General features: G+C 52.2%; 7 protein-coding genes across 7 annotated transcripts; 2 read left to right on the top strand and 5 right to left on the bottom strand.

Annotated features, from left to right (window-relative positions):
* Window positions 1-5635: 5635 nt before the first annotated feature.
* BDV17DRAFT_257415 (Zn(II)2Cys6 transcription factor domain-containing protein) lies at window positions 5636-7248 on the bottom strand. The gene has a single exon (XM_073757191.1). It carries the CDS (start codon window positions 7154-7156, stop codon window positions 5744-5746), a length of 1413 nt encoding a protein of 470 aa, XP_073618057.1. The 5' UTR covers window positions 7157-7248; the 3' UTR covers window positions 5636-5743.
* Window positions 7249-7299: 51 nt separating this feature from the next.
* Window positions 7300-8598, bottom strand: BDV17DRAFT_23565 (uncharacterized protein). The gene is made up of 3 exons (XM_073755867.1): window positions 8184-8598; window positions 7657-8107; window positions 7300-7600 (listed from the first exon to the last, which is right to left on the bottom strand). Exons 1-3 carry the CDS (start codon window positions 8527-8529, stop codon window positions 7339-7341), a joined length of 1059 nt encoding a protein of 352 aa, XP_073618058.1. The 5' UTR covers window positions 8530-8598; the 3' UTR covers window positions 7300-7338.
* Window positions 8599-9750: 1152 nt separating this feature from the next.
* On the bottom strand, window positions 9751-11073 carry BDV17DRAFT_289207 (camp independent regulatory protein; the record flags this gene model as incomplete). Its single annotated transcript, XM_073761611.1, has 1 exon — window positions 9751-11073. The coding sequence occupies one exon, from the start codon at window positions 11071-11073 to the stop codon at window positions 9751-9753; it is 1323 nt and encodes a 440-aa protein (XP_073618059.1).
* A 1266-nt stretch (window positions 11074-12339) lies between these two features.
* BDV17DRAFT_23822 (uncharacterized protein) lies at window positions 12340-13577 on the top strand. The gene is made up of 2 exons (XM_073755899.1): window positions 12340-12791; window positions 13441-13577. Exons 1-2 carry the CDS (start codon window positions 12530-12532, stop codon window positions 13503-13505), a joined length of 327 nt encoding a protein of 108 aa, XP_073618060.1. The 5' UTR covers window positions 12340-12529; the 3' UTR covers window positions 13506-13577.
* A 477-nt stretch (window positions 13578-14054) lies between these two features.
* On the bottom strand, window positions 14055-15932 carry BDV17DRAFT_257420 (asparagine--tRNA ligase SLM5). Its single transcript, XM_073757192.1, has 3 exons — window positions 15565-15932; window positions 15382-15502; window positions 14055-15328 (listed from the first exon to the last, which is right to left on the bottom strand). The coding sequence occupies exons 1-3, from the start codon at window positions 15831-15833 to the stop codon at window positions 14114-14116; spliced, it is 1605 nt and encodes a 534-aa protein (XP_073618061.1). The 5' UTR covers window positions 15834-15932; the 3' UTR covers window positions 14055-14113.
* A 2994-nt stretch (window positions 15933-18926) lies between these two features.
* On the top strand, window positions 18927-19863 carry BDV17DRAFT_289209 (uncharacterized protein; the record flags this gene model as incomplete). Its single annotated transcript, XM_073761612.1, has 4 exons — window positions 18927-18969; window positions 19026-19240; window positions 19301-19635; window positions 19704-19863. 4 exons carry the CDS (start codon window positions 18927-18929, stop codon window positions 19861-19863), a joined length of 753 nt encoding a protein of 250 aa, XP_073618062.1.
* Window positions 19864-20339: 476 nt separating this feature from the next.
* Window positions 20340-23625, bottom strand: BDV17DRAFT_23685 (uncharacterized protein). The gene is made up of 2 exons (XM_073755875.1): window positions 23191-23625; window positions 20340-23135 (listed from the first exon to the last, which is right to left on the bottom strand). The coding sequence occupies exons 1-2, from the start codon at window positions 23413-23415 to the stop codon at window positions 20463-20465; spliced, it is 2898 nt and encodes a 965-aa protein (XP_073618063.1). The 5' UTR covers window positions 23416-23625; the 3' UTR covers window positions 20340-20462.
* Between the last annotated feature and the right edge of the window lie 246 nt (window positions 23626-23871).

Genomic DNA, 23871 nt, shown 5'->3' on the forward strand with positions numbered 1-23871 from the left:
ACCAGAACATCCCCATGGAGTGAGTCGGATTACGTGCATAACAGGATGACACGGCTCGCACTCAGCTGGACGCTACACCCCACGCTAGGTGCGCCTTGGAAATCGCCTGTTCCGACTTCCACCGTGCGGAGACACAGAGTCCAGAGACTGCGCCTGCAGACCTCCTTCCTCTGCGGCAGGCTCTTTGTCTCTGTTCGAGTCTTGCTGTCGAGCCTCGATTCTCGAATTATTTATTTATGTTTGGAAAACTCGCACAAATGTAGTGAGCCCATCTGAACCTGGGGAAGTGGATCAGATCGACATACAGTATCCTCCAGACTCCATCCAGGCTTCCAGCTCCAGCCTCTAGCACAGACTCCTCATTCCAGAGAGAACGCCCAACCAAACTTTGAACTCTCCTCGGAGTTCACCCAGATGATCACGACTACAAACAGGATCAGAACCAGGATTAGATGATGGAGGGATGAATAAGTCCAAATCAAATCTGGCAGGAAGGTTAAGCACGTAAGTTCGAGATCTGGGAGGGACCGCTTCGCTAGTTCTTCCTTCCCCGGACAATTACTCTTACTATTTTGGCATCCTTGCGCAAGACGGATAGTCCTTTCTGTCTCTGCTTACCGGCACGCTTAACCTTCCTTTGGGCCTGGGGAGAGTGAGTGGATGGGAATAAGTCCGAGTGCTTGGGCCTCGCTGTGCTGTCCTCCGAGTTGGTTTAGTTGGGAGACGAGGCAATTGAGCATTGTCAGACGACCGCATCTCGAGAGTCAGAGTAGAGTGACTTTTGCCTGCTTGGAATGTGTAATCTAGTCTCTGTACAGAGTACAGGGCATGTGCCTGCGGGCAGTCTTGAGACCTTCCAATTCTGGAACAGTCAAAAATCTGTAGAAAACGCAGCCCATTCCAACACGAGAGGTAAGAGTCACTTGTAATGTACGAGTACGTCGTCGTAGTCGTCGTCTCGTGTTGGCCCACGGATTACCCAGTGGGGAAACCCGCAAACGCGCAGGGTAAAGTCAACCTCAAGCAAGGGCAAACGGAGAGGTCTTGGTGTAGAGTCTGGACGCTTCAAGGACAGCTAGAACCCCTAATAATAATATAAACGAGAGATGAGCACGGATGACGGGGCCGGGGATGGCCCGTCTTACCTCTGCACGCACTTAACCTGACACAGGCGTTCTGGGAATAAGCATCAAGGATCGCAGCCTGTGAAACGGCGATGTCATGATGATGCGGCCTTGCTCCTTCTCTTGTCGGCGAGCGGTATGCAGAAATAGTAAAATACCAGGATGAGTCGATCTTAAACACTCAGCCCTGCTATAGTTGGAGAGTGAAGAGTTGTCCAAAGTCAGTATTAAATGACATGTGGAGCCACGGAAGGGAGCACCCGTACGCTTCGTGCTACAACCAAGATTGACCAGATCTTGGGTGGAAGTCAAGACAAAGAACATCTTGATAACTCCAGAATTTACCCCAGACTGGCCCCAGCTTCTGTCCTTTGTCCTCTGTGGGCAGAGCACAGGCTGTACGACGACGGAGTACTGTACAACTATCGCTCTGGAAGACTCTGTATGGTGGATATTTGGTCGCTGACAACCCTTGCTTAAGCGAGCGATTGCGGAGGCGACAGGGGCAAGCGGAGAACCTAGCCAGCTGTAGCCTGTCGTGTGCCTTTATTAGTAGTTTAGAACTTTAGGCACGGATAGCGTGCATGCTTGGTAGTTGGTGGTTTTACGAGGTCGCGAGACCAGAGTACTTTGAGTACGAATCTTCTCAGCTGGTACTTCTTCCACGATCCAGGTTGGTGGAAAGTCCTCATCACCTGCAACAGCCATCAGTATCAACTTCTCCATCTATCCTCCGGCAGAATCGTGCCCGCACGGCAGACAGCGCGATCGGACCTCTCTCTTCTCAGCGGTAGTGCTCACTAAAAGTCGAACCAAGTCCCTTCTCGCCCGACACGAGCCCAGACTCCCAGAGAGCCTATCGCATACGCCAGAGTCCGCATATGAGGGAAGTCTTCCACGGAAAGCTCGGACGCGTCAGTCGTAAGTCGTTTGTGATTCGACCACATGACTCGGGCCCCTCGTGTTGCAGTTGAGGAAGGTCTGCCGAGGACCGAGGAGCGACACATTCGAATCATCGTTTCTGTGAGGGTCAGCTTCTTGGGGTGGGGTCTTTAGGATTTAGATCGACTCTAAAAGAGTCTTTCCTAGCTTAGGTGGACGATTTCGCATACTAAATGACTTTAAGTTGTTAAGTACTGAGTCTAAGCAAGCTGCATCGTTAAATGTGAGACGCGTTGGGAAGTACGCCACGAGATACTGATCAGCTGAAGTATTTCTTCGAGTCGACACATCGCCGACTCTGGAGGGAGATCCCACCCAAAAAGGCAAGGAATCGCGCTTCAGGGCCTGAGGAAGAGGATGATCTCGATTCTCGGACTCTTATTGCCTGCATCACCAGCATCACAGACGCGGACACAAATGATCTCGCTTCTCGGCTATGGGCTGATCAGCCTGATCTTGGTCGGCTCTTGCTCTTCTTGAATTTGACGGGCTCCATGGCGATCCACTTGCTACGTTACCCACTGCCGTGTCCACTTGCTAGGAACAAGTCAAGATTCAAGATTTGCGATGGAGAATGATGGAGATGGGGTCACTAAAGTGTCGGGATAAGGCGACGAGAAGTCGTCAGACATGCACAAGCATAACTTTCATAACCTTCCTTCCAGTTCGCTCTTCCTTCTGAGTCTAGTCCAGCCTCGGACCCTTGCAGAGTTGCTGATGACAGTCCTGTCTTGACTATGCGGGGTTTACTTCAACTTGGCCAACACCGTTGGACTCAAATTCTCGGCCCTCGACATTTCCATGACTAACAGTTTCCACCGTCCTCAATGTTGAAGACTTCCTTTGCGACCAGACGTTGTCTGATCTTGCAGCCTCGCTGACAACCGCCCTTCCCCTATTGGACGTGCCCACTGCCCAGCTCCCAGTTTTCCTGCAGGTGAGCTCTGTTGCGGTACAGGTCTGCCCCGGCTTCGACTGTTTGAGTAACTCCCAACGTGCTCAGGGCTCTCTCGGTCTCAGACGAAGGAACATTAATCCTTGACGGGACGAGAGAATGGTCAGACCGCCGGACTGAGTTGAGGCATTTTGTTGCTGTTGGGATGGGATGACGAGTGTGGGAGGTGGGAGGTGGGATTGAACTCGTAAGACGCCCGTCTCGTTTGTGGCCGGGCATTGGCAGGCACTAGCATTTTACTGCGACGCTCGCTGTCGCTGGGCAGGCAGCAAGATGTGCCGTATCACGGGAGCCAGGCTCGGCGCATCTCGTCTTTCAATTTTCCAGTCGAGACCGAAGTGTGGCCAGGAGCAAACATACCAACAAACTTAAGCGCACTGCAATCTCTGGACAGCGATTCCGGAAAGAGTGTGGATATCCTCCGAGTGTCGTCTTCCAGATCAGAACCGCGACTCGCGGTCGGTCTCATCGTTGCGGCCCAAGGTATGACAAGGTCGTCATCGCGTTCCGAAAACATAAACAATCAGGGACCAACCCAGCGCTATAGGCCGGAGCTCTAAACTTAAGCTTCGGGGGCTGAACACCATTGATGGCGACATATCTGCGCGTGGAGTGCTCATGAGGTACTCATAAGAGCCACAGGTTCGTATGTTAGGTCCCGTCCGTGCAGCGGGTGATGCCGTAAATGTCTTGAAGATCGGACTGGATGAGGACCTTGCGGTTTGATCTGAGGCTAACTGTTGTTCAGTGTTCATGAGGACTAGGAGTATTCGAGCATCATGGTATGTCCTACGAGATTCCTGTCCGACGGCGACCGGGAAATAGTGCCTGCGTTTGGCGCTTCGATAGTCCTTTCTGGGCTGGGTAGTTGAACCATCAAGCCCACGTGCCGCACGGTCTGGCTGGTTCAACTGGTTAATCGTTGAGACTCAGCCACTCCTTGTCTGTGATACGATCATGGGTCAGATCGACCCAATCGATGATGTACTACCTGATTGATGCTCCGCGGAGAAGCATCATGGCGATGAGTCCGTGATCACCTCAGTTGAGCTGCGTTGACTCTCCACTTGTTGGTTATCCGGTTGCCTTGCCATTTTGCCCCTTGAAGATGCCAATCTTGCACTGAGGCACTCGCTGGAAGGTGGCGGGAGATATCACCCATGGAACAACTGGCTTGGACTTGCTGCAGTGCTTTTGCTGTGAGACGCGCATGGCGAAGTACGAGCACCATCAGGTCTACGAAAACCAAACGGGCAAGTCGCAGTATATATGCACCATCACTCATACCACTAACAGACGCACACCCTATCAGTTCTTCAGCCCTTATCATCCAGCCTGATAAGATGATAAGAAACAGCTGCATGCATCCAACCGGCTGGCTGCCGCCCCAGTAGTACTAGCGCAAGGATCCCTATCAACCCTATCTCAACCTGAGCCATCCCCAGCGCCTCGCAGCGAGGCTGAAGATAGCAATCTCGGCTACGTAAGTTCTGCAGAAATAAGCTTGTAGAGTCCTTCGTAATCACAACCCTTTTCAGTTCCAGGCTTTCAGCCCAATACCATTGTCATGTCAGATTCCCGAAACCCAACTCCTCAATCTCATATTACGGTAGATCCACGCTCCATTGAATCCCTCTGCATGTCGACAATTAAGGTAAACACATCGCATTCGCAACGCCTTCTCTAATGCTAAATAGATCCACTAGCCGCCGGTGACTAAATCATATTTCACGACTGATCTACTGATCTTCTTTGGGATCATCATAGCTTCCGCCGGAACTCGACTCAGAAACGTTCTTATCTCGGTGACACGATGATGTACGGAGTGCTAGATTAGACATTTATTGTTTTCTAGAACCCATAGTTTGTATCGGCTATTGATTTCAGCTCTAAATATATCCAGACCCAGCCGCTCGGTAGTCGGTACGTACCCAAAGGCCTCGTCTCGCGTCGCCAGACTAGAGCTACTAGCTTCACCGATACCATACTGCCTCCGTACGTAAGTGCTTCCTACTAGCATGATCCCTGCAGCAAGGGCAGTTCTTTCTTTCTTTCTTTCTTTCTTTCTTTTTGTTCCCGGAGGCTGACGGCCGTGATTGTGGTTGTGCCGTGACCCTAGTAGCTCAGCTGGTTGCCTTGTCGGTCACTCCACTTCGAGACTAGAGAATGAAATGCTATTGTTCGGGTTGACTTTGGCTGGCGGTGCTCTGTAGCTTGGCGGTATCTATTCATTTATTTACTTTGATATCGAGGGGTGTATAGCTAGATGATTAAGGTATAGATATCGTGTAGGTGTATGTATGTACAATCTTCCAAAACCTGGACAGTTCTATAGCTAGCGCATTAGGGTCAACGATAAGGGCATTCTGGCTAGGATGACTTGATCTAGTATCGAAGTGAGCGTTGCCCAGCCGCAAGATTTACTTCTTTGCCTGGGTGATTTTTCAACTCCGCCAGTATGCATTCTATAGAATGTTCTTTGATGGAGTAGGTAGCGCATCAAAGTAAGAATTATGATGTGTATAACTCAAGAGGCGCGACTGGCTCAGTGCCTGCCTCGGCAGATGAATGGATGGATCCTGATCGTTCCTTCCTATAGAATAAACTCTATTAAGTAACATCTGCCGCCTCTATACGGAAAGAGCGATCTGTGTCCGGTCGGGTTGGGCCTCTCTCCATCGCGCCTTCCCACGGGATTATATCTTATTCATTCATCCATTTATCAAATAAGCGGAACCATCCCCCTCCCACTTTTGTTTCTATCCTTCGTAAAATCAAAGACATCGCCCTGGATCTCGCACCCGTTCCCTTCTTCTTTCCACCGCCAGAACCCCTCCACAAACCCAAACAGCCGCTTTACGCACGCCGGCTTATGTCGCAGCCACGTCGAACTCTCCCACATTCCGTCCGTTGAGACAGCAATCTCAAGGAGGGCAAGGAGAAGCGGGAAGGATGTGTTTTGGAGCTTTGCGGTGGGCCCGGCGAGAGAGAAGAAGTTTGCTCTTGTGGTGAGAATCGTGGATGCGAGGATTTGGGCTGTTTGGGTTTGCCAATCTCCATCTCCATCTTGGTTTCGGGGATAATTATGATGGTGGCGGAGATGGAGGCGAAGGTGGAGATGGTGGATGAGAAGTAGGATTCCGGTGCGGTACATTGATGCCTGGGTTTTCATTGAGAGAATCTCGAAGGGCGTGAAATTGGATAGTTCCGAGGTACGTTCAGGATCCCAGCTTCGGACTCGATGCGCAATCGTCTCGAGGGCACATTTCTGATCTTCCAGCTTGGTCTCGCCCGTGGTAGATAAACCTGCAAGCTCACGGCTCACTACACAAAGATCATACATCATCGGCATCAGCCCAGTACAAACTCCCACGACGCGATCCACGACGCCCTTCCGCAGCCGAAAAACAGAACCCCGCTCAATGATCGGAGTCTCCCCGTTCAACAAGCACCAGATCGTATCCCAGAACACCGGCACAACGGCAACTGGCTCGAGCACGCCGCTCCCAAGAGTTAAAATCTCCGCATACCACGGCCGAACAAGTTCAAGCGAGTATCGCAGGATGGACATGGTCGCGGTGCAATCAACCAGTGTGTCAAATGCTGACAATGCCTGTCCTAGCATGAGCACAGCGACTGCATCGTGGGCGTTGGTGATGGTTGCACTTCGTAGTTTCTGGACCGATGCTGCGCCGCTGCGCACGTCGACCTCGGTTGCTGGGAGGATGCCGAACCGCGCCCACGAGAGAGAGGAACTGCAGGCAAGAAAGATGTCGTCGAGGAGGTGACTGGAGTGCTGGCGACAATAAACCAGGGAGCGGTGGAAGTCTGGTGCGAATGTTGAGCCGAGCATGTAGATGTCGTGATGGAGGTAAAAGTTATCGCCATCGTCGTCTAGAATGCTGAAGTCGGTGTTCCTCTCTGAGGGTATGCTGTAGTTCCATATTCCTAGTGATGCCTTTGCAGTCCTTGGAAGACCCCTGTCGGGCTTCGGAGGCCTTCCTGCGCGCGGTTGATGTCGGCTGGTGGTGCAGATGAGGGATGCTTTCGTGCACCGTAGGCATGAGGTTGAAGTCGATGGGATCACGCACTTCTTCTTGAGGGCGTAGCACTGATCGCAGGCTTTCCGCTGCATGCTGTTGACTTCATCATGTTTCTTGACTAAAGGAAGATGGCTTGTGTTGTTGTTGTTGGAAAGTGACGTTGGGGTCCAAGCTGAGTGTCTCCACTGGCGGAGGGTTTTATCAGTTTACGGACTAGTCTAACCATCTACATACATCAACCACCACCCCCAGGCCCAGGCTACTCTGCAGATACTCAGGCAGTCAACCCCAAGAACCCCTTACTCGCAGAATCCCTCACCAATTCCTGCACCCACCCAGGCACCCCCCTAAGCAGCGCAACTACCCCATGACTCGGCGGTACAACAACCTGTCCCGAGTCACCACTCACAAGCTGCTTTACCACCGCAGTCGAGACGTCCTCGGCGGTTAAAAAGGGCTGGTGGGAGCGTTCCCCGGCCTTATTCTGCGCTAGCGCTGATGTCATGGGAGTTGTCACGTAGAGGGGGTGGATTATACTAAGCAGTTGATTCTCAGCAAGGTAATCGAAGAAACGGCTGATGTATGCACGTACCTAGTCCTCACCCTGCTCCTCATCCTCCTCCCACTTTCACATCCATCACCATCACCATCACCATCCCCAGTGCCCGAGCCATAGAAATGTTTAGCTTCCTGCCTAACCCCCTCATGAACCCCCAAAAGCGCAGCTTTACTAGCCGCATAAGCCGTCAACCCGGCACTCCCAACAAAACTCGCCATACTGGCCATAGTAACAACATGTCCGTGATTTGCGTCAAGCATAGCCGGTAAGAATTCCTTGACTGTCCAGAAATGAGAGAGCACGTTTACGTCAAATGTATGCCTTGTTTCTTCTTCGGTGGAGTTTAGGATTGGGTTTGAGTATGCAACGCCTGCGTTGTTTATTAGGATCGTTATGTCTCCGTGGGCTTTGCGGGTGAGAGACGCGGTGCGTTTGATGTAGGAGGGTGATGTTACGTCGACTTTGTAGAAGTGGACGTTTGGTGCTGGGTCGACCCATTAGCATCAGCATCTTACTCCTCAAGTAATGCAAAGATAGAGAATGGGTAAATAAGCACTGACACAACACCTCCTCGGACTTTTTAACATCCCAAACAACAACAGCCTTCAGTCCCAGTCCAGCAAGATCTGCCACAATCTGCCTTCCGATCCCGCTGCTACCGCCCGTGACGAGGGCGGTTTCCTGCGAGGGTCTCCAGGGTGCGGAGTGGACCCAGTTGTTTTGCGCTGAGCGGGTGAGATGGTTGTTTAGGGTGATGAGGGCGTAGAGAGCTAGCAGGCTTGCGAGCAGGATGAGTGTCTTGGTTTTGAATGGGAGGGGTGGAGTTGTGGCTAGGATGGGGATGATGGTGAGAATGATGATAAGGACGAGGATGAGGATTGTGCCGAGGTTTCTGGCCTTGGGCATGGCTCTGCGTCTGGTCTAGTCTGGTAGTGTTGATACCGTGAATATGTAATTCGAGGTAGAGTAGTAGTAGTTGAAGTAGTCCGACGGTGTAGACAAGAAAGGAAGGTCCAGTCATTGACCTTAGGCGACGAGAGCAGAGAACCCTTATATATCCTCGAAACGGGCATCACTACCTATTCTGCCATCGAAAGTACGCCAAGGCGTGGCTTGAGGTGCTCAGAGCGGCGGAGCCCAGCGGGCGTCGGAGGGTTTTATCCGCTTCTGGAGAACCTGAGGCCCATCCATCGTGGTCCATATCCATCGTTCATGATGGAAGGAAGGTCAGATAGACCGGTCCAGTCCTGAAATCCCCTTCCACTCATGAGCCACTCATGACAGTAGGGTGTACATCACACCTACGTCTTTGAATTCTTCTCACCATATAATCTCGTATTTCGCAGACTAGGACAAAACTCGGGGTAGCTTTATCAGACTGGCAGGTAAGGTCCAATATGAGAGCCTGGCCCTAGGTTCCTGTTGTACTGGCGTCCGGTCCGTGCGCTGACCTTATGTATAGATCAATATAGATCAATCTAACAAAGTTCAAGGAAGCAAGTTCCAGCCATGACCTCATAAAGCTTCCACCCTTAAGCCGCTCAACGACGGAAAAGTACCGCGGTGACACGATGGCGAGGGCACGAAAAGCTTAATATAGACTCGGGGAGTCCAGGTCCCTGAACTCTATGGAAAACTTTGAATAACTACGCCAGTCTACGACCCGAAATCTAACGAACTTGAGTTAACTGTTTTTGAGTGGTTGATTTCGCTAACTAATAACTAGCTAGCTATTTAGCTATGTCGGAAACTAACAAGGTAGCAACTGACCCTTAGCATGAAAAAGCAAGGCCGAGAACAAGAATGGGAATGGAAACCGAATCATGGCAGGCAGCTGTAGCTGCCGACCTCGAAAGCAAAGTAAACGCCAGGATGCTAAGTTTGAGAACCAGCAACGAGAAAAAAAATCAAAAACAGAATCAGAAACAGCCCGATCCGACCATGCAGCATGCTCCTGTCTATAACGCCCAATATCAAATCCTAACGAGGAAAGCAATCTGGAAGAGAAGAGCAGAGGACCGGAATAAGTCCGAAAAACGCGAATGGAAAGGTCATGTCGACATGGTTCGATGAGCAAACGAGCCAAATAAACTTAGCAAGAAAGTAAAATGGAAGCAATAAAAGCAGCTAAGCCTGGAAATTCCGATCCAGCTGCCGCAGCGCACGCATATCCTCTCCGCCGAACCCAATCTTGTCGCTCGGAATATCGCGTGGCCCCTCGGCCGGGCGACCATTCGGGGTTGCTGGCCCCGAGCCAGCGGACGCAGCGAGAGACGCCGGTGCAGAGGTGACTGCTGATATTGAAGGCAGAGCTCCAGGCGGTGTGCTGTTCATCAAGACGCTGATGCTTGGGACGGCGGTGCCGCTCGTCTCGGACGGCGGTCGTGACGGGACATTTGCGGGCGGGATGTTGATGGCTGCTGGTGGAGGGGGCGGAGCCTGTTGGGAGAGGACTCGCGGGCTTCGGTTGGCGGGGAGAGGGATGGCGACTCCATTTGCGTGAGGACTCGGATGGGGATGATGTTGAATGCGTGGTGAGGCGCGGCGAGGGTCTGGGCCATACTCGGGGGGTGTTGGTTCGGCCATAACGCGCGGTGATCGAGTGGGTATCAGAAGGGGCCCTTGTTGGATCATATGTGGTGGTGGATGGTGTTCTAGCGGGTGCATTCCTCGTTCGTAGACTGCTCGCTCATACCCCGGTGGCAGTTGTTGCTGCGGCGGTGGTGGTAGCGCGTGGTATTGTGGTGGATGATGTGGTGAGACATAGGCGGGGTACGGAACTGCGACAGTGGGAGGAGTGCCCAACGGTGTCGGAGGCCATGCATAGCCCTGGGGATATGCGTGCGGATGCCCTACACCAGCACGAGCATACGTCGTCATTGCAGGGTGCGGTGGTGGAGGAGGCTGCGGCACAGCATAAGGCGTCCCCGTCATCGGACCGCGAGTGACCACGGGGAGATTCTGCTGATCGTTGACAGTCGATTCCGGATAGAGACCCTTTTGCGGGCGCACACTGCGCAGGGCAGGATCATTCGAGGGTTGCAGGAGGTTCGCGGCGTTTGGATGCGACCGCGAGTAATAGCTGATCAGGTGCAAATGCTGGCCCTGGGAAGTCGTGATACTGAACGACTGCTTCATCAAGCCGTCGGGCTTGTACCGATACCCATCCGGACCGTCGTCAGGCCCCTCCCCGCGATCATCATCGCTACCGCGTGCAGACTCAGGCGTCTTCCCACCTCTTATCGGCTGAGTCGGAACGCTGGTGCCTCCCCGTTTCCCCTCCATCTCACGATAAGTGAGAAAACTGCCAGAGACACGGCTGGCACTCCATGATTTCCCGTCCGTCCATCGTCGCATGCCCGCTTCCCGTTCGTCCCAAACAAAGACCGAGCCCGACTGAATCAGCTGTCGCTCCTTTTCAGAAAGCCGCCGCTGAACGCGGGGCAGCATCCCTATGCGACATGCTTCAAACAGAATAATGGCGTCCGCAGGCGTGCGGACGTGACCGTGATACGTCTCCATCCAACTTCGGTGGTAGGAACCCGAAACGGTGGGAGGCTTCAGGGCCACGGGGGGTGAGTTGTATTCAAAAATGGTGAATAGTTAGGCGGAAGCTACAGGAAAACGTCGACACAAAAACCGGCGACGAGTTGGAGCATGAAAGATTACCCAAAGAGGCAAGTCGGGGAAGTCCGAAGGAGCGCTGAATCGGTTAGTCTGCTGAAATGGGAAGGATAGGTCGGTCGTGACGGGTGAGACATTATTAAGAAAGCACTTACTTAAAAGTAGGGATGGGAAAGTGTTCCGGAGAGAAAGAGTCAGAAGGAGTCGAAAGGACTTCGAAGACAGAAAGAAAGGCAGAGAGGAGAGATGACACAGACAAAAAGAAAGACAACCCAAGAAAAGTAAGAATTCAGGTAAGAATTAGAGCGGGTGGGGACGACCCACTGCGAGAAAGTTAGTCTACTCGTATACTCAGCGCAAACACCAGCCAGACTGCTGGCGACAGGAACACTGGTGACTCATGGATTCGATCGCAGCAGTGGACAGAAGTTTGTTCACGGCTTGGTCAATAGCATGGAAAGGCAGGTCGGTTGTCCGGATGAACAGGAAGGAGAGAGGCGGCAGCAGGCGAGCGTGACTTCTGAAGCTTAAGCTTAAACCAACACGAGCAACCTTAAGTCGCTTACTTGAGAATACGCCGCCCGTACGCCCCACCACCTAAAGTGTATTATTGTGTACAGTGGCAAGCACTGGCAGCCACCTGACTGCGGTGCCCATACAGAGTACGTAAATTATAAAAGCAGGCAAAATAAACGAGCCAGCCAGGCACCAACATACCCATTCCAGCTGAAAATCGCGGGCCCAAAGCTTGTCAGGATCAGTCATATGCCACTTGGCTCTTGGAAGTGCCCGCCACCGCCAGGACTGCCAGAAACGCAACCGGTCGCACAAACCAATATATAAGAGTGGCGATGAGCCTTATGACTGACTCGGTAGCATCGTGCGACAAGACGCCAGGATAAGCGTATCGCCAACAGAGTCGGACCAATTTAGTTGGCTCCTTGGCTGCGCAGCTAAGGGTCGCTAAAATAAGCTAAACAAGCTATGCGATTCATGATTGCCCTCTGACTCTCGGCTTGTCTGTAAGGTAAGACTTTGACAGAACAGACCAGATCGCCTGATCTTGTCAGACTGAAGGCCTGGAGTTAGGACTCAGTAGTCTTCCTCATAGTCTACTTGATCTTGACGTGATCTGACAGTCCATCTGAGCGATCAGGGGTGCTGTGGAACGTTTCACAGGCTTATCTCCACTAGCATAATTGGGTTAAAGTGGCAGAAAAAGAGAACATGTTACGCTGTCCAGTCTGAGCGTACAAAAAAGAAAAGAAAATAATACCTCATAATGGCGGCCATTATTAACCAGATATGCTTAACACCACTAAGGTTGGCAACTTGGCATTCCCCCGCGTGGGCTCCACCGTCTTTCTTCTTCACCCTTTCCACTTGGCTTGTCTTGTCCAAGTCTCCAACTCCTTTGGCTCACAATTCCTTGGCTTCTTCTCAAGGTCCCAGCCTTTCACCTTTCATCCAGCAAAATAAGCTGAGCAATCATAATTCTCGTCTCCCCTACGGATCCGGCGGAACTGGCCCCGGTCCCCAGCAGAGTAAGACACCCCCTCTGCAATAAAGTAACCTGTTCCTGCTTCCCCACCCAGCCCACTCATATATCTCGCATAAATCGTCCGTCCACGGGTCCAAGCCTTCCAAGCCTTTTAGCGACCTCTCGATGGGGAACTGCGCCCAAGCCGAGCCCTCGGCGCTGAAACGCCTTCTCGTATCGGTCCACCTTCAGCCCATCATTGCTGGTTCATGGATCAGGATGAGGATGAGGAAGCGAGCTGCTTGCGAGCAGGGCAGGAAGGAGAATGCGGCCCAGGTGACCACTGACCAGTGGCGAGGCAAAATGCCTGAAAGCCTGTAGGCTGAAAGAAACCTGGAGGCTAGGCTGTAGGCTGTCTGTCACCTTCCGTCTTTTACGGCTTACGCAGTAGACGAGTCGGGGATATTCTTAGCCAGTCGTTTTGGCCCCTCCTTTGAATGGGATACGCGCCGTGGCCCGGGCGCTGGGCGTCTGGGCGATGGCAGTGGACTGTGGCTGGCTCGTAACTGTATTCTATTTCTTCGGTATGGTATTCCTTCAGAGCTTCTGGATTCAGACCACGTGCCCTCCTCCGTGCTGTCACGCTCTCACGTCGAGTCTTGACTTTCTTGTTTCCAGATTCAAGATATCATCGCCATTAATATTGCTAATAGAGTTCAAAACCACACGGTCGGACCAACCAGATATACTCAGTTCCTCACAGAATCCCCGGTTTTGACTCTCCATCGGAGCCCAAGTTCCAGTTCCAACACCAGAGCCTAAGTTCGTGAGTGCCGGAGTGCCGGTGCGGTGCCTGGTTCAATGATGCATAATAACTTAATGCCATCCAGTATATTATTATTGGCAATTGCGAGCCGGAGGTTTAACTCATTAAGGTTGAGAATGGCTCCGCCGGGAACGCACTGCAAGTCTGTAAGGGCGGACTGAGCCGACGCCCGTGGATCCGTGTATAAAAATTCGATCCGGCCGCGATGTAACATAAAAACGTTGTTGCGCTGTTGATCGCCGAGGATCTTGTCTTGAGTGTCAAGATATGAAACGGATCTTCGGGGCGCATATACGTACGTACTCGCTGACGATGGAGATTGATTCGTGCTGAGTGGTTGATTCGTGTGGACTGGCATCGAGTCCTGAGCGCCTGAGGCTGCGTTTACGCCTTCCTCAAACATCTAAATGTCACGGTGTTCTACTTATGGACCATGACTCGTCTACTGCTGCAATACAGAGTACGAAGAGGATAGTTATACTCAATAGTTCCTTGACAAGCGGAAATCATATGCTCCTCATATCTAATGTAATGTACATAATATACAATAATACAAACCACTAACAATCCGCCCTCCCGAAATATCTCGGAAACGGAACAGTATCCCGTATACTGCTCACGCCAGTCAAATATCCCAAAAAGCGATCGAATCCAAGACCAAACCCGCCATGCGGCGCTGAACCCCACCGCCGCAGGTCGGCATACCATTGCAAATGGCTCAAGTCTTCCCCGGGGAGAAGATGCGGGTATGTTGGCTCGCCCGTGTTTACTGCGGCAGTCTTGATGAGGCCATGCTCTCGCATGTTCTGGATGAGTTCTGGGAGGCGATGTTCCCTGAGCGAGCCGCCAGCGACTTCGCTAACTTCAGGGAGGAGGAGGTCGAAGCAGGCGACTGTTTCTTTTCCGGGTTCTGGTTCGCCGCTGGTGGTGGAGTTGTGAGAAGGGGACATGTAAAACGGCTTGATGGCTTTGGGGTAATCTGTCACGAAGACAGGGTGGCCCTTGTTGAGGACGCCGACGATATATCGCTCGTGTTCGAGTTGCAGTCCACCGGACCAGGTGGGTACGTGCTCGAAGACCACCTCTCCCGCGGAGGCGGCTTCCTGCAATGCTGCGATGGCGTCTGAGTAGGTCATCCGGCGCCATTTAGGCCCGTCCATAAGATCGACCCAGCGTTGGCGGAGGCCTAGCGGCATCTCTGACTCCGACTCCAGGCTACTTCCACGGTGTTCAAAGAGGATTTCTTGCGCTGCTGGTGTTTCGTAAAGTCGCATCGTTAGGTCACGGAGAAGATTCTCGACTACGTCGGTGAGAGCGCCCAGATCAGAGAGGAAGTTCACCTCTGCTTCAAGCATGTAGAATTCGCTCAGATGCCTTGGTGTGTCGCTCTTTTCGGCCCGGAACATAGGCGCCAATGTCCAGACATTTCCCAGCTCAGCGGCGTAGGCTTCGAGATGCAATTGCGACGATACACTCAGGTACTTGGGTGCTCGAAAGAAATGTTCCTGTTCTGTCCGTGGAAGACCAGCGGCTAATGTCTCCCGGGGAAGGACAGCAAATGTCTCCCCCGCGCCTTCGCAATCTGACGATGTTATCACCGGCGGCTGGACCTGTACGAACCCACCGTTTGGAGCGGCGTGGAAAACGTTTCCAAGCTGATAGATGCATTCGGAACGGAAGCGGGCAAGGAGAGCGTTAAACGGTGTTCGAAAGCGGAGGTGAGGTATTGAACGGAAAAACTCGGGGCTATGGTATTTCTTCTGGATGGGGTAGGTCTGCAGACGGGTAATGTGAGTTGATGTTCTTCGAAACAAAGGTGGTGACCAACCTCCGAGTCTGTCTTGCCCACGATTTTCACCCCTGTCGCTCGCAACTCATGGGACTGCTCCTTCCCCGGCGGGGAAGCCTTCCAAGTACCGGATATCTCAAGCGCAGTTCCGGTCGATAGCCTGCAATGTGTAGATCAGTTAGAGGAGTCCTCGAGAAATCTCGCAAAGACGCGACGACGTACTCGGCTGCCTGACTAGGCTTCAAGGTTGCCTGAATAGCTCGCAGAGAGGATCCATCGGAGATCTCAGCGAATGCAAGACGCTTCTGTTTGCGGATGGAGCGGATGAAGCCATTGATTTTGACTTCCTGGTTTTCGAGAGCGCACGGCTTCTGCAGGCTTTCCCGGAGGATCTGGGCGCATCGGAAGAGCCTTAGGCTCGGCGATTGAGCTGGTAGTCTATGATTTAACCTGGCGAGAGACGTGACGAAGGTGCGACGCCATGTCTGCATTTCTTCTGGCGAGCGGCTGGGCTTCAATTTTTGAACGAGTGGATGCTGGTAGTTGTTGCGCGAGTCACGGGAGAATTCGTGATGATTCAGCTTGACAGGATAAGATCTTCGTATCGATAAATCAGTAAGAGCAAAAACACCACCAGGATATTCTGTTAGCCTCATAAACTTCGTCAAATCTCAAGACTATATCTATTTATACTAAAGCGAATCTCTCTGGCTCTTTACACTTTGTGTGGGGAAGGCATTTCATGCCGCCTAGGATATGACATTCGACTGACCCGAACGTTTGCTGGAAGTCCCCAAAGATATATATTCTGGTTGATCATCAGACCATCAACAACACAACCCCGCGCCCTCTCAAGATCATGGTTCAACATCACCAAAACAGCCTCATCCTCCCGTTTAGCTCTCAATCTGGCGAGCTTGTGCCTGCGTGTATCGCTCTCCGTCTGACAAGTCACTCACAATGTGTACGCGTTTGTCAATCCACAGGCAGCCACAAGACCCATCGCTAGGCCAAATGTAGCTGGTAGCGGGGCTCGTACTTGTCCTTGAACATCTGCGGACCGACTGCGTCACCGACCTGACCGTAGCTGTTGACGAAGCCGATGGCGAATGCCGACCTAGTGGCTCCGTTGACGGTCTGGGAGCGCCACGACCTCTGGGAGCGCCACGACCACATCATTCTACGAGGTGGGAAGGTCAGAAATCTACAGAGCATGCTCGTGAGAGTAAGGGAAGGACGTACGGAAACCAAGTGACCGAAGCTGCATTGCCGATCTTCATGGCAATATAAACGCCAATATCATTCGGGTACGCCACCAGCACCGAGTAACAAGGGATGATGATGAAGATGATTGTCAGCACAGACATGGGGATATTGAGGATCTGCGCCGTTGCAATGTCGCTGAAGCCAATGTCGGCGATGATGGTTGGCTGGTAAAACTTGACGCCGCTGCTTCCACTCGTCATGCACACCCAGCTGTGAGTGAAGAACCATAGTCTGCGGTCGAGCAACGTTTCGACGACCTCTTTGAAGATGAAGTTCTTTTCTGCGGCGCGGGGTGAGTTCTGTGGCAGGCACACTTGGAGGAAGGCTTTTGCGGTTGGGGAGAGCCATTTTGTTGTCGTGAAGACTACAGCCTGGGTCAACATTGATGTGAGCAAACAGGTGTATCTTACATACAGTCGGGTAAGCAGAAAAGCAAGACAACTGCTAAAAGGATAGTCACAGCACCCTCGATGATAAACAACCTACAAGTAAATTAGTATTTGACAGTGGCTTGACGGACTCAAGCATAACATTGCCAGCCCCGGAGACGCCGTGGAAAGCATAGGCAAGAACACCGCCTATGACCCCGGTCATATTACCAACACTGTCTTTGAGCTTGTCAGCTACGACTTGCAAGGCCTTCCGGAAATATTTCGCTCACAAATCCAAACTAGTCTGACGGCGATCTCATCGGGCCGATACCAGTACGTCATCTGGAGGATGATAGCAGGAAACATGCCAGCCTCAGTCTTATATAACGTCAGATATCATCCTTCGACGGGTACGAGACCGTATAAACTCACCAACCCAAGTATAAAGCGTACAGCGTACAGGCCACCCAGATTCTCGACCGCAGCCGTGCAAAGCCGTGACAATGCCCCTTGGAGGTCAATCCAGATACCACCCACAAATCTCATCTGAGCAAGCGGCTTACCAACTGAACTTAATTCTAAATTGCCTGATAGACGGCCTGGCCTTCTTCAAGATCAAATTGGACGAGATCTCAGCTAAGACATAGGGCACCTGGGAAGAACAGTCAGTTTGACGCGAGCAACTGCATGCTTTCCTCTCACTTACAGCATAAAGAACAGTAATCATGCTAAAATAATCAGACGTTATCCCCAGATGGGTCATGATATTGCGATCGGTACCCTTATTCAGGATTCGCGCATTGGTAGCCTGAGGTCATTTCGTCAGCAACTATCTCGGTTCTCAATTCGGGGGAGAAACCTACATTATTCTCATCGATCTTCTTCGTCAGGTAGAGCATACAGAGAAGAGGCACCAGACACCAGTCGACCCAGCGAATTAGCTTCCGCTCTTCTTCAATGGTCAGCGCGGTGAGGGCTGCCCCGCGGCTGATCTCGTCGACAGTGTCAAGGTCAACGCCAACGCCAACATCAACATCTTTGCCGATGCGCTTTGCAGTTGCAGAAGCAGTCGGAGCTGGCTCCTCGGGAGGCGTCACTTCTGATTTACCGTGTGCCTTAGAAGCAGTCATCTTGGGCAGATCCCAATGATTTCGGGAGGCGTGAAGGAGCGACGAGATGTGCTTCCCAAACTGATACAGCGGCCTACAACTTGCAATCTCCTACGAGTCGTCTTTCCAAATCTTCACTACTCGAATTGGAGCACCAAACGGTATGCAAAAAGCATACCATCACCGCGAAAAGCACGAATGTTTGCTCCTATTGATCTATATCCCTAGCAATGCTTGGAGGTGGGGATGGTATACTTGGTGTTGGAGGTGCCAAGGGAGTGATAGTAGGGCACGTCGGACTCCTTCCGAATTGCCGTCTTCCTTCAGTCGAAATATATAGCTACCGTACTTGCTTTGTACTCCGTAATATCATTCCTAGCGTAAGGTTTACGCCTCCTTATCTCCGCTGCCGGTTGAGGAGTGGGGAACCCGGGCATAGTAGGCAGGATTATACCTAAGCTCAATGGTATCATTCTCCACCAAAAGCACGTACATATGAAACCTCACTTTCCGTCTTCAGCATAGCCGTTACCCAACTTATTCCAAATGAAGCTCCTAATAGACGGACCATCGAACCCCGGAAGAGCGCTCAGCCGGATATTCCCTCGAGTCGAGGCAGATGGCGTGATGCCCGCGAGATCAAGGTATAGAAGGGTACTCCTAAGTTGAAATTGATTCCGTCTCTCAATGTACCTGGAATCTAGCCAGAGCCAGAGCCAGACAGAACCGAATAGTCCTGCTGCGTAAGCAACAGGCATTAAGTGCCCCTCACAGTCACAGCTCTACCCAAACCCCTCTCTTCCCAACCACATTATTGACACAACCACCAACGCCCGCCATGTCAACAACCGAAGTCGCGACCTGGTCACTCCTGCATCCGAGTAACCCCCGCAATAGCTAGACATCGATTACGCTCCCGACTACGCAAAATGACAAGCCCGCGCCGCTGCTCGTCTTGCGGCCGGCGGGCTCGAATCCGAAGTCCCCGAGGGGTCCCCTCAACAGCTAGAAGGCGATCTGGTCTGGGGGGCGAAACCCTCGCGCAGAGCTATGACTGGACAGCTGTTTCACACGGACTCGGGGGATATTGTTGCTTTATTCGCGCTCGAGACGGCGGTCCCAGGGGGAGGGCGCGCGCGAGTAAACTTGCTAGTACGTGGCGCGTGTATAACGAGATTGCGCGGACGAGGCCGGATCTTATTCATACGCTAGCAAACAGCTGGGATATGGAGGTTTTTGAGAAGGCCGAGAGACAGTGGATGGAGAGGCCGCTTATTCACCTTTTTCCTGCGAATCCTGAAAAGTCTACACACCAGCGCATGTCATTGCAGTAATGGGAGGCGGTACTTCGTTGGCTTCGGCTCTCCCCCGCGCAACCCTAACATCCTGCCTATTAGCGAAGCGCAGGCTGAAGCCCTGGACACGCTGCACTTCACGGGCGAGCGGTTCTGCGTGAATACCGAGTTCCAGGAAGGTGCTATTCAGTATGTGAATAACCTGGCTATTTTTCATGCGAGGGATGGGTTTGTTGATAGTGAGGAGAAGCAGTAGGTCCCCTTACCTTCTATCTAAACTGAACTTTATGCTGGAACGAAACGTGCTGATGGTTGACTAGAGGACATCTCCGTCTGTGGCTTCGAGACATGCAGAACGCATGGCACACGCCTGACTTTCTGGCCCCGAGATGGGCGCAGATCTACGAGGATGTGAAGCCCGAGAACGAAGTATTCCCGCTCGAGCCGTTTATCCGCAGTGCAGGGAACAAGGGACGGTGACGGTTTGGTTCGGAGTGAGAAATACATGTAGATCGGTCTCTGTATCGCAAGATTCTTTAGTTCAGCATGAATATATCCATGATAATCTGAAAGATATCTGATTTAGTCCTCAGCGCTATAATCGCTCAAAGTGAAGGGTAACTATATTATTGTAGGGCCCAAGTAGGAAGGCGCGATCAATTGCAGTTGGATACCTAAAGGAAGAAACGATGCTCCGCCGCACCTTCCCATCTGAAGTGCGTCGACAACAAGGGTAGGAAGGAGTGATGGAAACCATTGGAAGAAAGGAGTGACCGACCGGGCCTCCATCGCACCTGCCTGAGAAGATGATTCCATTCCAATATTTCGCGCATGAGCAACTAAGGCGGGCAGGTAGACAAGGTGTGGAGAACGGAGTAGCACTACTATGGATATATGAACCCTACTAGGGTACGGACCCGTATGGAAGATACCATATTAAATCTGCGGAGAGTGGTTGATTCAAATATCCAGCGAGACATACAAGACGAGGTCAATTTAATCCGAAATCATCATGCCAGAAGGACCTGTATAGAGGGAAATGATCCGCTGAGAATGTTAAAAATAAAGAAACCAAGAAACTATTTTCGTTGCTTGTATGCCTCGCGCTCTTCCTCGATCATATCGATTGCTCCAAAAAGATCGCACTTGGCTGCGGCCGCGTAGACTGACAATCGTTGAGTGCCACCGTCTTCTTCATTTCCGAACCCCATCTCAACCAACCTCGAGACACACTCGTCCATAGCGCGCTGTCTCTGCTGTTGTTTGGCCTCATTCCTGGTCTGCTGGGAAGCTGGCTCTTCTTCGTGAGTGCCCAAGATCGCCGTTGGCTGTGCTTGCTCCGGGGTAGGTTGCGAAAGGTGATGGAATGAGGCCCGATGACGAGGACCCATGTGTGAACTGTCCCGAAGAGAGTGGCGCTCGGTGGCTCTTCGTCTCAGTGGCTGCGGCTCTATAGGTTGGACGACCCCGCGGAGAGGTGGATGGGGAATAATCGGTTGGTAAGAGTGGTGCTCGGTGGCTCGCCGTCTCAGTGGCTGCGGATATATAGGTTGGATGACCCCGCGGGGAGACTGACGATGGTTAATCGGTTGGCAAGAGGGGCGCTCGGCGGGCTTGGGTCTCCGTCTCAGTGGCTGCGGCCCATTAGGTTCGCGAAACCGGGGGGGAGACGGGATCCGGTGAGTGGGAATCGGTTGATAAGAGTGGCACTCAGTAGCTCGGTGACTCAATCTAGGTTGGGATCCAGAAGCGTCGAAAGACCTCTGGTCTTCTGGTACTCTCGTGGTATCTGTAGGGGAGGGATTTGAAGGAGGCAGGACCGGCGGTAAAAAGCATTCTTGAAATGCGTTTAGGCGCCTACTGAGTCCGAGCGTTGGAGATTCTTGTTCAAAATCTCGAGAGGTTTCGGAAGGACCATCGTGCACATCCTGTGGGAAGGAACCAGGAAGTTGAGATGAACCAGCACTCTCTCTGGGGGTCGGTCGGGCATCCCCTGTATTTAAAACGGTTCTAGTCTGTGACGTGGTAGATTGGGACTCTTTAGACGATTGCCCAGCAACAATGTGCGCATCTAGCTGAGACACTGGTGGGAAGCGGGCCTCTGTTTGAGCAAGCAAGTCATGCACTGATTCTCTATTTGGCTTCGGGTCAGTGTTGTCAGGCGCAGAAGCTAGAGCATCATCGGCATCCTCGTGGCGAACAACTGAGGTCTGAGGCGAGGGGCCCGTTGCAGCATTTGATTCTTCGGGTTCTCGATTCAAGGACATGATGGGGGCATGATCAATGTATTCAAGATTAATGCAATGCCCATCTATGATGACTCCCTGCAATGCTCTCATCGCCAGAGAAGCTTCCACACCAGACTCAAAGGTGAGGTAGCCGAACCCCGCATGTTGGTTCGTTCTGGAATCCTGTGGAAGATTGACCTCGAGTCGAAGACCTTTAGATGTGAAAACATCCTTCACCATTTTCTCAGTTACGTTGAAACCAACGTTACCAATGAACAATGACCGGGATGAATGAGGCTCAAGGCTCGGCGCTGGGTGTTCAGGGATTGATGGTTGGGGTTGAGAAGACGCGTCTGGACCAGGGTTGGTAGGTGCAGAGGCTGGGGGGGGGGATGAATGCAGTATGAATGGCGGGCGAATGTCAGACCATCGATGAGCCCCCCCAAATATGTCGTTATAAATGGGGTAGGTTTGGCTCCCGGCACGTGGGAGTGTGGAGCCTGGCGCAGAACCTGGAACGGACCCTGGCCGAGCCTGAAACCCCGGGGTCTCGTGGGAACCAGCATTCGAAGTGGGCATAGTAGGTGGCGTGTTGCCTGAGCCCGAGGTCATGTCATGTTGAGGCCTTGACTGTTCCCTTGCATTGTTCGGCACGGCTGGTAAGTTATTGTTTGACTCGGGGAGATTGGGGAAGTTGAAGAAAGGGTTGCTAGCCTGCCCTGGAAAAGCGCCTCGACTGGATTCGTAGATAGTATCGACCAACATTTGGCCCAAGCCACCAAGTTGCACGCTCATCTCACGTAAGCCGTTGAAGACGCCATTGGGTGTAGGGAGTTCGGAGAAGAGGCCGGAGTTGCCCGGCCCGTTCTCTCGGCTAATGCTTTCTGGGATGTTGTTGATAGTGGTGGCCATGGCCCTGACCTGCGCCTCAAATGCTAGGAAGGCATTACGCATGGAGTCTGTGATCTCACCTGGGAGAGACCTTCTAGCGTTGTCCAAATGTCTTTCAAGTTCTGGTATCCTGGCCTTTACGCCAGAGCTGATGGATTCCGCCACCTCCATGAGACTTCGCAAGGCGGAAGCAAAGGCCTCGGCCGTCTCCCTTGGTAGATTAGGGATAGATTCGGCCTGCGTCGCTCTGGAAGATGACGCGCCCTCAGGGTTGCTGTCTAAGCGCCGCGACTCGTTCATCAGTTTGGCCATTTCTGTCTCAAAAGCCGAAAGAAAAGACTCGGATGTGTCGTCCGTGGCTGTGTTCGCCTGCTCATGTTGCACGTTCGACCTCTCTTTGGTGCTGGTTTGGGATTGCGACGCAGTGGCACGTTCCTCCAAGCTGTCTATCGCGACATCTGTATTGGTGAGTTCACGGACTGACGCATGCTCGTTGTATTCGAATTTCTTCCAGAGATCTGTGATAGATTGCCTTCGACGAATGTCAAACAAGTGGATAGTTGCAGGGAAGGTATCTGTAGTTTGCGAGGGCGGCTCGTCAAGGCGCTGGGCAAGCTCGAGCGAAGATCCAATCTTAAAACGAAGTTAGCGATGCACTGAACGTAAGAAGGTTGCAACAAGCAGTTACCGTGATGATGTCTCCATCGTCCTCATCTAGATAAGTTAGACGGGCTTGAGGATGTGTGTAGGCGATTTCATCGTAATCTGCAGCAGCCAACTGCACGAGCCCATGTCGTCGTTGAGGGCCAACGCTCACATCGGTGGCATTATACAGATCGGAGGCGGTATCTTCGATGATGTCGTGCAGTTGGGAGTCCTCATGGAGGTCCCTTATCAGGAACGGCCTAAGCATCGCTGATATGACAGGGCCCACTTGGACCGAAAGAGTTGGCAGTGGATGAGGAATATATCAAAAGTCCGCAGCTATTAAAGAAGGTATGACGAAGGGTGTCACGAAGAGCAGCGATGAGATGATGAAAGTAGGAGATGAGGATGGAAATGAGAATGAGGACGGAGGATAAGCTTATGAGAGTGATGAAAGAGGCTCCTGAGAGGAGAAAGAGAGGGTGGCGTTGGGGGACACGATAACTGCTGCCTGCAGCAGTTATCCTGGACGTTCTCAGTCAGAGTCAGGAGGGCCTATCAAAGCTGCTCGCGTTCACCAACAGAAAGAGGCGAATGTAAGCTGCCACCGTGCTCACAGTGCGATAAGTCAATCGGGTCGAGGAGACGCAGGCAACAAAATAGTTACGTATAGTGGAGGAGCTTGGATTCATGGAATCTGGAAGGGTCCTGGTGAAGCTCGACA

The sequence above is a fragment of the Aspergillus undulatus genome, assembly GCF_047715775.1.
Source record: "Aspergillus undulatus strain CBS 261.88 unplaced genomic scaffold BDV17scaffold_11, whole genome shotgun sequence".
Classification (NCBI taxonomy): Eukaryota; Fungi; Ascomycota; class Eurotiomycetes; order Eurotiales; family Aspergillaceae; genus Aspergillus; species Aspergillus undulatus.